The sequence below is a fragment of the Thermobia domestica genome, chromosome 16 (genome assembly GCF_964235325.1).
Source record: "Thermobia domestica chromosome 16, izTheDome1.hap1.1, whole genome shotgun sequence".
Taxonomy (NCBI): Eukaryota; Metazoa; Arthropoda; class Insecta; order Zygentoma; family Lepismatidae; genus Thermobia; species Thermobia domestica.
Window position 1 is genome coordinate 78,143,927 of NC_137469.1, and position 16,354 is coordinate 78,160,280.

Sequence of the window (16,354 nt, forward strand, 5' to 3'; positions counted from 1 at the left end):
GAGAATAGTTGATTATTGTCTAGAGAGACGTAAAAGCAGCGTTGTCTACACAATGCTAAACAATACAGTGATTCACAGAACAGTGACAGCATGATACAACTCTAACCGAAAATTGAGATAACAGACTGTACGAAGCCAATAACGACGACATAAAATATAGCATTGCAGCTATGGTGTACATGTTCCGTATCACAATTTTCGATCAAAAACGTAAGAAACCATCGCTGATTTGTGTTGTGGCTATACTGTGCATGGCTATTTTGGTGCAGCCCTTTTGTCGTGATATTCTGTTTAGAATGTAATATTCTCTACTACCATACTACGTAATCATTATTTGAAATAGTTACTGTCCGCCGATATCGTACAATAAATAAAAATAATAACCGAACCAGATTTCTTGACATTATAAGAAGTCAAACTGCCTTATATCAGAAGGAAATTAAATAACATATGCAAGTAACTATATGCATAATGAAGTCACAATTACTCAAGATTTTGCAGTGTTATCCCCATATACTAATTTGAAATTCCTTCACCCCATCCTAATTTCAATCCCATCACACTATAGGATAAACAGAAAAACGTAACTAGCAACGAATCATTTTCATAGTTCTGAGGCATTAAGCGAGTACCTTGCTCTACTCGCTTAATGCCTCTATGTAGCTACGATAGGTAAATGGTTTAGTGCTTTGTATTCATTTCTACAGTGAGAACTATGAAAATGATTCGTTCTGTGTCTTTCAAGCTCGCAAAATGTGAGCGTGGAGCATTATTACACTTTTTTATTTACTTTTTCCTGAGAATATGAAAAAAAGTTTTGAAAACTGTTCTCGGGAAACAAAACACTGTGACTGGGCATCTAGTCACCCTCTCAAAGCAACTTGAGGTGATAAAGTATCTTATGACCCATGAACGAGCGCCCAAGTTTCACTGAAATATAACGATTTGTTTTTGTTAAATTATGTGTTTTATTTGAACTTCGATAGTTTCTAGCTTGTATTATTTTCTTACCATGCTAGTCCTCTGAATAATAATAATAATAATAATAATAATAATAATAATAATAATAATAATGATGATGATAATGGGTGTCTACTGACTTTCACTTTCAAAATTCCAGTATATTTCCAGTATATTCAGTATAACTATCAACAAAATTCCTGTCCCCAATACAATGATTTTTTAAAGTTCTTTAAGAATAATCACACTCTTGATGATTTCAGGTTTGTAATTGTTTTACCATCAAAAGAATATTTTATTTTTAATGGGTCTCCCAACTCCCCTCACAGCCCTCCACTCCACCCATTGCTTTAAATGTCTAATTATAAAATGTATACAACTTTTGCTTTGTAAAAATTTACAATCTCAATGTATACAAAATTATTTCTAAGATTATTGAAACAATTACAAAAAAGTGTTGTTGACAAATTACCAGTTTCATGATTCTTCCAGTATGTGGATCAAAATTCCAGTATAAAAATTAAATTCCAGTTTAATTCCAGTATTTCCAGTATCAGTAGACACCCTGTAATAATAATAACTTTCTAGTTTTACGTCCCAGGTTATGCTCTTAGGCTAAAGGAGACAAGCATATGGCGGAATGAAAATGTGGGAGAAAACAGGCAAAGGAGAAACCACCTAGTATCAGAGGTGAGTATTCTATCACTGAGCCACTAGGATCCCTAGTTTTATTAATATATATTGACAAATTTGAGAAGTTACATTCAGAGGACAATCTTAGCAAGAAAAATATTAAAGAGGCTATTGACATTAAAATCAACTGAGAGACTTAAAAAAAAATCGTTATATACGCTGAATGACATTTGGATATTCTTTTAAGGGAAAATAAAATAGTGAGATAAAGGGATTAGGAAAATTACATTGGAAGTATTAGGATCAATCTGGTCAAACTGAAAGTACCAAGAAAAGCAAAGGTATACCTACTTGTGATTAGTTAAACAATACACTGCATAAAATAAGTGAAAAACCTGTTATTTATTTCGTTCATAACCTCGATAGAGAAATGACTGGCCGGAAAACGTTTCAAAAACAAGATATTATGCCCAAATATTATGCAATAAAATGAAATGTAATGCACGTTGGGTACGTTTAAAAACAATATTTTCCAAAGGAAGGTAGTAACTATGGATGATTTTATTATTTTATTTTATTGTTTTTCCCCAAGGTGTTATGGATTTTATTATTTTTATTTCAGGCTTCAAACACGCTAGATACTGTAGTGGAAAAATTTATTTCTTATAAAGAAATTTACACAGAATCAACATTAAAAATACAACAAAAACAAACTCTTTCAATAATTTCCTTCTCAACTTTACTGACAAAAATACTTTAGCCACAGTACGAAAGACTGCACGTGAGATCAGACTAACACAATGGTTATTTCATCTAAGCAGCAAGTAAATTTGACTCTTAGATGACCTCAAATCAAACTCGTTACGTTTTTCTCTGTTTTTACAACACAACCTCTCCTGTGATTTATCAATTAGAGCAATAAAGACATTACTAATCAACAAAGATAAATACGTGGTTAAGTCTAAATAAAACATCACACAAAGATTAGTGCCATCGAGATTGAGTAATTGAAGCTGAACACAAGTAATGCACATTAAAAAAACATTCCAAAAATCAGCATGCTTTCGTAAGAGTTTCGTTCTAAAGAAATCAAGTGTAATACTTAGTCGTAAGCTGGAAAAAGTAGCATACCTCCCATGAACAAAAGTTTTCTTTCTCTTTTATTTTACTTTTTTTAAAAAAAAGATTAGAGCCAAGTAATCGACTTCCCCGTCACCAGCAACTGCAAGTTTGGTCCAAAAAATTATGTGAAAAACATGACTAAAATTACGATCTTATAAAATTGGTCCAACACGTATATATATATATATATATATATATATATAACAAATTCGATATTATCGCATTTCTTGGAATCTATCAGATGATTGCCTCTTTTCTTGTTAAAAAAAATTAACACGTCAACATACAAACTGCAAGAAAATGCGATTAATACATCTAATATATGTGCATCTTTCTAAGTCGAGACAGAAAACAAAATTACAAAGTGCATTTTTTTAAAAACGTACACTAGCATTTAAAAAAATATATTAAAAGCTTTCTGATTTGACCAGCCCCGAAGATCCACTCTGGCCGTTCAATTCTCCCCCATCCCCAGGTTCCCTCTCTTTGGAGTCAGGAGAGTCAACTGTCTCACTTACCTGACTGTGTGAGACACTGTCAGGCAGTGGCAGTGGCTTTGCTACTCCAATCTTGACGATCCCCTTCGGTGCTCCTTTCAGTGCCTGAACAGCTTGATCCAGCGAAGCATTCTCCAGGTTTGTATCATTCACGAACATCAGGCGATCTCCAGGAATTAGGCGACCATCTTGTTGAGCAACTCCTCCCGGTACAAGACTTCGGATCACAATCACTGTTTCGTTGGGGTTCATCGGATCCTACAAGAACGTGACATTGTCATTACAGTGAACTGTAACTATTTTGTTGAAGAGGCTGAGCACAAAAAATATCGACATGCGAAAACAACTGCACAACAATAGTTAGCAAATGTATAACAATTACTATTCACTGCAGTTATAACTTCTTTTAATAAGACAGAACTGATCAAAGCACAAATATATATTAATAAAACTTGTGTAACAATTTAGGTAATGTAACATTGTTTTATACAGATGGATGTAAAAATTGACGGGAAGTCTTGATTGGTTCTGGGAAGGGTGGTATATGGTGAATATTTCCACAGCTATGATGAACAATATAAACTGTTTTCTTAATCTTTATTTTAATATAATCTAATTTTTTGTATGAAATGAATGAAGGTTTCAAGTCATAATCTTCCCGATAATATTCAGCTCAACGAGTAGCGACTTAGTCCACCAACAGAAACTACTATAAGTAAAAGAATAATGAAATTCTTGTTGCGATAGTATGAGAATAAAAAGGGATACCCTCAAAAGCATCATAGGCACATGGTGTTTGTCTACTACAAAGGCCACATAAGTAACCTAAGATAAAACAAATTTAGTCTTTTAGAAGAGAGAGTTCTAGAACTGAGCCACTGTATTTGGATATGCGATGACGTTCCTTCAAGCCCTCGCAGTACGGAAAAGAATTTGATTCTATATGCCAATCTGAAATTTACTTCTTGAGTTTTGTTGAATATATTCAATTATATTTAGATTAGAATTCCGGAATTAAGATAATAAGGTATTATATACTTCAACCATAATTCAACTTCTAATTAAAACATTATCAATAGAGAAAATGTTCCAGTTTGGAAGAAAATGTTTCAATTACGGGCGTGATATGGAAGACAGATATTTTTAAAATGTCAGACTGATATATACACAGCTTTTTAGATTTGATCACGCAGAGGCTATGATAATGTGACAGAGAAAATAAGCCTCTGGTCGTACTTAAGACAAAATAATTGGATAGAGATGAAAAAGCTTAGAAGAAAAATATTTGGAAATATCGGTATCTCGAAACGATAAATGAGACTGACTACGGCCAGAATAATATATTTTCTAAATAATGAGACAGAAAATAGAAGATCGAGCACGAAGATAGTAGAAAGAAGCAAAATACACATAGACAGATTATTTAGAACTTGATTAAGGCGAAATACGAAGGAAAAAGGCATGGTTTCTATAAATTAGTCACAAAATATTACAATATTGAGTTTTTACGTTCTAGATGCAATTACTATTTAAGTATACTACTCGTACCAAATTTCCAAGGCATTGTCGTTATAGTGTATACCCAAACTTTTTAGCAGTTCTGGAAATACAACCTTTGAAATGCAGATACAGAAAAGAACGTTACAGAATCGATCTGAATGAAACTGAAAAGCAATGAGAATATATCTGCAGAAATGGAAAAGAAAACAATAATATTGGATAAATAAATACAAACTAGCTGAACCTGTGCTCTCTACACAGCGCATCATTCACATATGAGCATGAATTTCCTTGTCATTCCTCACAACATCTGTACGTGTCCCTTTATAGACACAAGTGAAAGATGTCTTGATAAAAATCGGCAAGGGGTACATAAAGGGGGAGATTTGTTCGATTATTTATTTTTTCAATATCTCGCACCATTTGCAAGATTTGAGCCTGCTTCCGGATGGAGTTTCCTTTCTTCTTGCATGCAATATGTAATAAGCAAATACATTATACACATAATTAATCATAATGTCAGTGATATATGGTGTTAATTGGGCAAAACACTCCAAACAATAAAGATTCATGTTAGAATGGAGAAATAGTTATCCTTCGTTTTTCATTATCATTTACTCATGAAACAAACGCCTGAGAGATCTCGCAGGATATAATGCTTTAAAAAAAAAAAAAAAAAAAAAAAAAAAAAAAAAAAAAAAAAAAAAAAAATCAACACTTCCAGTGCACTCCTAAAAATGTAATAAAGAAATAACGACCTTGTTTTTTAAATATTCAATTAGAACTGCACAATCTATACAAAATTTAAAATCGACCAATGAAAAAGGCACGTTTCCAGCACTTGTGGTTTGCGAGATCTTATTGCCGAAAAGATTGGAGACAAACATATGAACTTTTCTTTGGAGTATAAGAAAACACAAACTAGTAAGATTTGTTTCAGAAGACACTGTACTTTATAAGACATGGTAGAAAATGTAGTAGACGTGAAACGAAAGAGGAAAAAGATTGTATAATAATCAACGGACAATATTATGAAGCATGATTTGCACGTCAAGCCAAAGTGTAGTAAAGAAGTGCAATTTGCAGCGAAGGGCCTACCATGATGAAAAAATACTTACGATTAGGGTTAGGATTTTAAGGTGCGCATTTTATGTTTTAAAACCAAAAATGAGTTGCTCAAAAGCAACCGATGTATCAAATACTGCTTGCAGTTGGAAACAGAGAATTGTCCAGCTCCTTTTTCCCGCTTTTTTGGTCCTTTTATTCCCTTAATCTGCCACCAATCCCCTTCTCTCCAGTTTCGTTTTTCTTTACTGTTACATTTTAAAATTTTATTCCAAATTTCCCAGTAATCGTAGACTGAGAGCACTATCTCTCGATCCAAACGACGCAATTACATTTTCCAAAGCGTAACAACTTTTTTAGCCAGAGATGTACGATTTGGATGCAGAACTGTTTTGTATCTATGTTTATCTCTACGCTGGGCTGGCTGATATAAAAAAAAAAAACCTGGTACAACGACGCTGAGACAAGCAACAGTGGACTATCTGCTAAAGGAGAGAAAGTTAAAAAAGTATACGCACATTTGAAGTCGAGGATAACGAAATCATGTATTACTGATCATCGAAGAAACTAGAATTTCGATGGAATGCATAAACGATCTGTGACCTGAAGAACTGCCTCAAAGATATTGCAATCGAAGCAGAGGGAGAGGTGGATGATGACGAAAATAATCCAGTATGTTGAAAAGTGAAGTAGTACAAGTCATCCAAGACATGCGAAGGAGAAAGGCCATTGGAGACGACGACATACCAGCACACTTGCTCAAGGGATTAGGAGATAATGCAATGAAAGTACTGACTTCACTTTTTAACAAAATCTACTTGAATGAAGACTGGCCAAAAGATTGTCTTGATGTTACAACGTTTGCATTCCCAAAGAAAAAGCAAGCAAAAAAAAAAAAAAAAAAAGCGTTCACAGAACTATTTTATTTTCCACACTGGAAGAATATTGCGCGCATACTGAACAGGTGGCTGGAAAGTAAGACAGAAGAGATGTGCGAGGAAGATAGATTTGGACTCAGGAAAGGAGAAAGCATTAGGGTTGCTATTGGATTAATCAGAATTATATCGGAACGATTTCTTGACGTAGAGGAAGAGTTGTGTTTGTGCTTCATTGACTGGCCAAAAGGTTTCAACCGAGTCAACTGGACAAAACTTTTGAAAATACTTAAAAGAAATCGTGGTCAACTGGACAAACTGCCGAATTATTTGCAACCTGTACAAAGGACAACGAGGAAGCTGCGCTTTAATGGAGGAGAAACCAATAGTGTGGAGACTGAAAAAGAGGAGTCAGACAAAGATATAGTATGTCGTCCCAATTATTCAACATTTACAGTGAATGTTTAAAGAAGGAAGCAGTAACGAAAATTGGAGATTTCAAGATTGGAGAGCAGATCGTTAATAAGATCAGGTATAAAAATGATGCGATTATAAGCTAGAACCGAAGATGAACTACAAGAGACTATTCACAAAATAACTGACACTGAGAAACTAAATGGAATAGAAATCAACATCGAAAAACCGGAAGTCATGAGCATATCACGTGGAAACGCGTTCTTGCAGGTCAGATAAGATCAAAGAGAACTTGAAGAGGTGTATAACTTCACATATCTGGAAGTATTTTGACGAAAAAAGCTTACTGCAACAAAGAGATCAGGTCTAGATTGCCAAAGCGAAAAATGCATTCAACATGAAAAGATCACTCTTAAGTAACAGACTTAGTAAGTTGGACTAAGGGAAAAGTGTTATATATATATGGAGTATTGGACTGTATAGGCTAGAGACTTGAACATCGCGGAAGTTAAAGAAATATTTAGGGAACTTCGAAATGTGTTGGGGGAAGATGGAGAAGATAAAATGGACATAGAAAGTACGAAAGGATGATCGTTTAAAACAGATAGGAGAGAAGAGGACGCTTTTAGCCGGCATCCTCCGTAGGACGGCCAACTGGATTGGATACATCTTGCGAATAAACTTTCTTCTTCATATCGCCATAGAAGGAAAGATGGGAGGAAAGCAAGGAATACGAAAAAGAAGTGATCGATCATTTGAAAAATAGAAGAAAATATTCGCAATTCAAAAAGAAAGTCGATGATATAATAATAATAATAATAATAATAATAATAATAATAATAATAATAATAATAATAATAATAATAATAATAATAATAATAATAATAATAATAATCCGTTACATTTTCATGAGACAACAGTTAAGTGGCTTAGCAAAGGAAAGATAAAAGTTAGCCTTCAGAAAAATCCGAATGTTGTCGAATTTGTAGCATCTACTAGTTGCCATTCCGAGTGAAAACGAGGTTCGTCTTACTGGTATCAGTGGATGTGATTCTACAACGATAACTTACCTGCAAATACAAACGCGACTACATCTAACAGCTTAGAGATGTTTAATAATTAGGTAATTAATTAAGTAATAACATAAGTAATCGATAAAAATAAATAAGTTTAGCGTAATTAGACGTTCTAAAGCAACGCTCAGGAATTATGATTCTACTTACAGGTTTATGCAATTCCTGAATACTACTTGCACTTCTGAGCTTTCGACTCTTCCCTGAAGCTTTGGTCATGGCGGATAAAACCAGGAGAAATAACAATAAAAACTTATTTTTGTATTAAACGTATTTACACATTTGAGGTGTGATCTTTGGTTTGACAAAGTGTTTCCAGCACTACTCTACTCTGGTAAGTCAGTTTTTTTTTTTTTTTGTCCTGTTTTAATCGTGCGTGCCTAAGACCCCAGGGAAAGTCGAAAAAATCAGAAGTGTAAGGTAGTATTCAGAACTGCATAAACCCGTAAGTAGAATTAAAACAATTACTTTTAAAAAAAATCAGAGCATTCACGAAAACTATAGCTCACTTCGTCGGAAAAATATTGAAAAACTGTATTTTAAATTATATATATATATATATATATATATATATATATATATATATATATATATATATATATATATATATATATATATATATAAAATCGTAATGCGTAGTGCCGAGACACCAATTCCAGACATGTAACTCTTCTGAATAAATTGTACTAATTACAAGGCATTGAGTGCGTACTGCAAACTACGACGTTTTTGCACTAGGTATTCTAACAAAACTTAAAATGGAAGTACTATACCTGGTAGTCTAGGATGCTAAATCCCAAGCCTCTGTCTCCTTTTACTAACTCGATAATCTGCGGTTCTGAGCTCCACATTGCCAACCCTGTGAGAGGTTCTAACGAGCGAGATTTCATTTTTGAGAAACTTGTATCAGTTGTTACAGTCGTTGTTGATGCCAATGAACCATCGGATTTCGCTTTCACCAAGCGATCGGTTGCAGGGATCAGATTCTGCAGACTTCCTCCTAAGATGTTCTGCAAATAGAAATAAAATAGGATGATCAAAATAAGCAATCTGTTGCTTCAATTTAAGATAAGGAATAATAATAATAATACCACTTAGAAAACTTGGGTTTTTCAGTCGATTATTCGCTTCGCTTCAAAATGATGATGAATGAGGAATTAGCAGGTGATCGGTCATGGACGAAAATAGGAAAGATATCCTTTCACTGTACCTGTGTTCAAATACATTGTTTCTTGTTATCAATTCGTGAAGAAAAATGACACAGTACCTTTCTCCAGAACGATGGCGAAGATATCAATATTTCTGAATATTTTTGCAAATATTATTTAATAAATTTTTCATCCCAATAAAAAGTGGTTCAAAAATTCGACTGAAAAACGTAAATTTCTATTCATAGTATTAATGATAAAACGAATATCTAATCTCTGGGCTGGAAGAGATTCGAACCCAATCTTCCAACTGCCAGATGTAAATGCTTTCTAAATGCTGTTTTAAACAAGATATTATTACTAATCTGTGTTACAGTTTTGGTGAGATACTATTTCCTTTATTAGACACATTATCTGGAAAATGTATATAAAAATAAAATCTAATCAAAGCATAAACAGTACTATTCTGGTATAATTAATTTAGGTGTATTAATTGTTACAAACTTGAAATAATTATAGTAGACAAAACTAGTTAATTTCCAAAACTGAAAATAACCAGTCTTTCTTCCTAAAGACAAAAACAAGTGAAAGTGAAAGTACTCAAAATAAGAAACTGAAAAAGGAAGAGATACAAGTAGTAAACTATAAAAATGACCTGCAAAATAAACAAAGGGAGCTACTATAGACAGAGCAGCTAGTATAACCAGTAAACTTCTTCGTCAGAACATCTACAGTTTGGAATTAGTAATGGACTTCAACCATCATGGTTCTGCAAATCACCTCTTGTAAGTTTGTACCTTTTCATTATGTTGTGTAAAGTATTGAGATGAGAAGTTTATGGAAGGTGGAGGTCTTCCATAGATAGACAATTGCTCAATAATTGATTTTTCCTCCTGGTTCATGTGAACTTTAACTCAGTTATGTAATTGCTAATGTTTATTCTAATTATATAACGTCACATAATACTTTGAACTAGCTAGGACAAAGTTATTATCGATATCAGTATTTCCTTACTACCGAGAATGATTTGTACAATTATTAAAAATCATTTTAACACGATACCATCCTTTTTATTTATTTAAGCTTCAACAATATACTTTAGATAATAAAGTACACTATGCCAAGTACATTTTTATATGAAGTACGAAATTGAGAGCACAGAAGTTAAGAGTATGAAACACTATTACTAATCTGTATTTCAGCTGTGAAAATACACTATTTCCTTCATTAAACACATTATGCAGAAAAGATACATAATGTGCCTCAACAAGGAAAATGAAATATTGCCACAACTGTTAACATAGATTAGTAATAATAAGTATTAACTTTGGTCAGATTTTCATTTTATGTAAATGGTTTACCATTGAGCTATGACAAACAAACAAACAAATGTTTGAAACTTCTTTTACTGGTCTTAACTAATCAGGAAGTTTCTGGCAAATCTTCACCTAAAATATCAATGATAAATAAACCGTCTCTACAAAACCTTGCCAGGAGCTGTCTGGTAAATCAAGACAACAGTAAAAAGCAAAGAAACAGATCGGGCGGTGTACTCTATAAATTTATAAAAACAAGCATTATTCTATTGCCTATACCAGAAAAGAAAGAAAAAAAATCGTATATGTAATGCAGCTAATCAGATTGCACAAACGTTATAACAAAAAAAAAAAAAAGTTGAAATAGGTACTAATTCAGATGATACACGAAAACCAAAAAATATAACACCCATAAAAGAAAAATCCAGTTCGGCAGTTAGTATCTCCACTTACTACTTCCAATTCTCAACCCACAAAATCGTGTTTATTTTTATACCAATCCTTGGGGAAAATAAATAAATAAAATGTATTTCAGACAATGGTACGAGCTGTGAGTGTGCATATCTGAGTACAAAGGAAATTATATATTGAATAGGTGATACAGAAGGGGGGGGGGGGGGAGGAAGCCCAGTGTAAACGTGAACAAAATAGTTTTTAAACGTTATTTTTCTGATTTTCAGAATATCTATTAAAATGAAACCAAAAAACTGAAGGTGGTTTACGACACTACATGAATCAAGAACACAAACTCCAAGATGTCCATTTGAAATAGTTTACTCAATTACAAGAAAACAATCTTAAAACTTAGAACTAGGAAATCGTAATAAAAAGTAGCATGTTACTGACAAGCTCTTACAGAAATACGGAACATATCTTCTGCATATTCCTCGAAGATTTTGTATAACATTTGTGTGACACTGTTACCCATTTGTCTATGTAAGTGTTTGTGACATCTTCATGATATTTTCTACAATAATTTAGGACTATTTTTATGTTATGTAAAGTTCCTTCATAGTTTACTAAGCTCCTATTCTACCCATCCTTATCCTTCTCAGCTGTAAACAAAAAGAAAGGAAGAAAAAAAAAATCTAAGTACGCAAGCGACTTTACTGCAAAGTTAAGTGATAGTCACCAAGGATAATTCCACATCTACTGTTCAACAGTTAAATACGCAACATACCTTGTTTGCACAAGTCTAGTGTATATTATTGCCAATTTCAATACCAAGATGTAACTCGTACTATACCCGCCTATGCATCTGAATTTTTAATATGCTTCCCCGTACTGTAGAATCTACATAAACATAAGAAGACTAGCAGTGAGGGTTATTTTTCTCTTCTTTCTTTCATCTGAAAGCAAAGCACTTTCTTGTAAGTGTGGGTAAAGAGCCTTAAAAACTAGGTTAACTATTAAATAAAATCTTACCCTAGCGGCGAATGCAGCTCTGTCTTGTGATGTATCCATTACTCTATGAGGAGGAACTTCGCCTGGTTTACGAGCACACACCATTCTTACATGCATTGGAAGCTCTTTCAATATGGAAACAACTTCAACATGATTTAAACCCAACAAGCGACAGCCATTAACCTGAAATTGAATTGTAACAGTAATAAATAAATAAATAAATAAATAAATAAATAAATAAATAAAAAGGGAACAGCAATCTAAAATAACAAAATACTACACTGATTTATTTGCTCTTGAAAAGCACGTCCAACTTTCAGTCATTTTACTCAAATTGTAAAACCTCTGGAAAAATAGGCGAGATAACAATATTAAAAGTAACTAAAATAAGAAGCTGGTTAAAGACTATTTAAGAAATATTATTAGGAGCATGTGGTGGAAGAGTAACAAGAGGAAATAATAGTAATAATAATAAATAAATTAAAAATAAATGATGGACGATACGAAAGAACCCAATTCTTATGTCGGGACGAAGAAATTATAGGACCATATGGTAAGCCATACTATATCCGCATAGTGTTCAGTGTGTGTAGCTTTTTAAACTTTCCATATATTATGAATTACTATTTTATGAAAGGTTGGTAACATGACGTACTTTTTTCTCGAAAATTTCTTGACAGTTTGGTGTTAATATTTTCATCACGTCTTCTTCTACTTGACTTAATGATATTTGTAGACGAGCAATGCTATCCACTTCCAAGTTTATAGTTAAATATAAAGTTTGCAAATTGTTATATATATTTATTTTCATATTGGAATGGAAACTGTACGGAATGCAGTAACTCTGGAATTTCAATTGGATGCAATAACTCTTATCCATAAAAGACAATAATGTTCTCAATATATATGCAAGGTTTTGTTGAAATAGCTCTAACAGATTATTCAGAAAAAGTACACACATGTTCAAAAGTAAAGTTTTGAGAAAGCTGACTTCAAATGTTGTGACAGTTAACTTCGGAACTTTTACCTTGTCTTCAAAATGCACAGTAACTATAACTTACATGTCACTCTGCATCGTATTCTACTCTTTTGCATGCTGTATTGACACTCCGAATTTAGCCATTCAGTTCATATATTCATTATTCATTATTTTCACAATGTTTTCCAGTCGAAATGATTTGTTTACATCACTTCTTGATACAAAGCCACTATTTAAAACGTTATTTAGCATCATACCCTTCAATCTGAAATATTTTTGAACCAGCAAAGCTTGTTTGAGGAATGTTGTCATATAAACATTTTGCTAGAAGTTTTAGATGTGCAAGGATTAAACAAAGGCTTTGCAATATCCATAACTGTACTATACTGTCGGTAAAGTCATAACATCTAAGCAATTTAGCACAACGTATGTTATGTTTATGCCAAGTGCTACAGAAAACATTTTTCCCCGTGCACATCCATACTAGTTAGACCCTACTAGTTCCTCGAACAGAAAAATAAATGGTTTTGTCATTTCAGTTGTGTTTATTTGTTAGAGGTTTTGTCTCGTTGAGCTGACATCATTATTTGTATAAGCTCTCGACTCTCCAGAATTTCCCTGACTCTACGCTAATATCTACTCAAAATAATAATAATAATAATAATAATAATAATAATAATAATAATAATAATAATAATAATAATAATAAAAAGTAATGTCCAAGTGTCATCAACCTACGCAAAGATCACAGTTCAGTCTGTTACCTTTATCTTTAATGTACTCTTCGTTTACAACAAAAATATTACTATAATTTTGACGACAAACAACAAAGAGTGCAAAGAATATTGATAAAAATAAAATGTGTATAAAAAATACAAGGAAAAAATGAACACGTCTATTCATACATAGTTATGTTTCAAAACACTTCGACCGTCAAACATGAAACTTACGGCAAATATTAACCATACGTTCTGAAAATGTATTTTGCAGAAAATCAAATATATTGATTCTGATAAAAATGTGAGAAAACTACAAATATAAACTACACGTCAACGAGACGTCAAAATTATATACTATACACACGATAAATATATGTAAATTTATTACTTTTTTTTTCACACAAACTTTACCTCCAATATTTCACTATTCCTCTCATCACGTAAATTTATCGGTAAATTGTGCGTCACAGTTGGTTAATGTTAGGAGTACATGTATCACATTTAAAAAGAAAAATATATAACTGATAGTTAACAATGTTTTTTTTTTTTTCACATGTAAAGTAAATAAAAATAAACAGGAAATAAATAAGAAATTCTGTTCCGGCAGAAAAAAACTAATGATTATAACTGACAACGAATGACATACGTTTTACAACCATGAAATTATTATTTTTTTTATTATTATTATTCTCTCGGAAACTATAATCAGAATTTACTCTCTAAATGACATTCTGTTCAGCTCAATGTGATATATCGATTGGTATATCTTACCTTGGAACATTTTTATAGTTTATAAAGTTCAAGTATTAATTATAACTTTGGGGTTATATCTCATTATAATGTCGTCTTGCTAGTGACATAATGTAAAGCTCGATGAGGGTGTACTTCATTATCAGATTGATCTTAATAGATAACGTAGTGATTGTACAGTATCAGTATTCAGGTTTACAACAACAACAACAAAAAGTAGTTTCTCTGGGACACCACGCATGAGTATTTAAACTCATTACATCATTTTGTTCAGTTCGATTAGATCTATCAATTTGTATGTCTAATCTTTTAACATTTATTTTTTCGTTAAACGTTAATAATATTGTAGAATTTATACAGATCATTTTTTACCAAATCTTGCAATACATAAAAGACCATTTTCATACCGTAATGGTGTAATGCTAGATTTTATGCCATTTATATGCTCGACAATTTTCAAAAATATTACGTAAACCATCCCCACATGTTTTTACGTAAATGAAATGTGAATACCGTATATACTCGAATCTAAGACGCAATTTTTCTGCCAAAATTTCAGGTATAAAATGAGGATGCGTCTTGAAATCACATAAGAAACCGCATACAAAGTGATTGTAAAAATTTGTGTTCAGACAGTGAAAGTGCTTAAGTAGGATATCCTCTTTTCAATCTTGACATTTAAATATTTAGTTTGAACGAATAAACCTGTATGATTTAATTTGTACTGGCAAATTCTGAGTTGCTTCATTGAATATCCAGGATACGTTTCAAAATTGAATAAAAGAAATTGACACAACTTTTGGAGTTTAGAAATGGGGTGCATATTAAATTCGAGTATATACGGTCTACGCTGAACTATACAAATATTAGGATGGTATACCCATATACTCCCGTATACGTTCTATTACATCCCTGTATATGATACGGTACTAACAATGTTCTGTCAAATATATTTTGAATGTAAATGATTCGACATCGCATGAATGTGAACGGAAGTTACTCGCAATCTGACACAATTTACAGGTAAATACGTACTCATACCCGAAGAAACTGAAATTTTAAATGACATAACCAATACGTTTGAATGGTAATGGCATATATATATTTACGTCAAAAAGCGGGAGTTCTTAACCAGAAAATATGGATTACTCTACTTTCGACTGATTTTTAATGAGCCATTCAGGATAAAATACATTACTACATTTAGTAAGACATACCTCTAGTAATTCATCGCCACTTCGCAGACGGCCATTTTTTCCAACGGGCCCGTCAGGTAGAATGGACCTAATGTAATGATGTGGACGAACTTCTTGACCATCTTCAACATCTACCGTTCCTTCTAAACTGATTCCTAAACCTCCGCCTTCGCCAAATTTTGATAATTGTGCAACCTATGGAAAAACACACAACTTTGCTAAAGAGAATCCTACACAAAATATAGCCATTACTACGTATCTCGGCGCTCATAAAATACATAATTGCTAGTAAAATTCGATGGTCATCACCTACACTTTACCTTCCCTAATATATTCGAAACGAATAGACAAACTTGAGTAGTTCAATAGAAACTTTAATATTAAAACTTAATAAATAAATTTAAAAAAAGGACTTCTACAATATATTTCTATTCACATCATTTTATCCATTTCGAAATTACTGAAAAAAATAAATTGTACCTAGTATAGACTGAAGTTCTAATACAAATGTTTGATAGTTAGTCTCGGAAGTAGAACATTTATTTGACTCAACATACGTTCCCTTATGATGCTCACATAGGCCTGAAAGATGCAGCAAACGCAGGGAGCATCATATCAAGATGCTACTACTCGCTCCGAGGAACATTGTATTGTAGCAATGTTAGGGTGACACTACAGCATACTTGACCTCCCCCGTTGTACC

General features: G+C 32.7%; 1 protein-coding gene across 9 annotated transcripts in view; it reads right to left on the reverse strand.

Moving 5' to 3' along the window:
- The window catches only part of LOC145673181 (multiple PDZ domain protein-like), an 817,414-nt gene that overhangs the window by 510,738 nt on the left and 290,322 nt on the right, over window positions 1-16,354 (reverse strand). For all 9 annotated transcript variants that reach the window (XM_081742643.1, XM_081742640.1, XM_081742641.1 and 6 more), the window contains 4 exons: window positions 15,673-15,846; window positions 12,029-12,190; window positions 8,913-9,149; window positions 3,234-3,470 (listed from right to left, as the gene is read on the reverse strand). In XM_081742643.1, coding sequence (XP_081598769.1) covers window positions 3,234-3,470; window positions 8,913-9,149; window positions 12,029-12,190; window positions 15,673-15,846 — 810 coding nt within the window. The remainder of the gene's footprint in view (window positions 1-3,233; window positions 3,471-8,912; window positions 9,150-12,028; window positions 12,191-15,672; window positions 15,847-16,354) is intronic.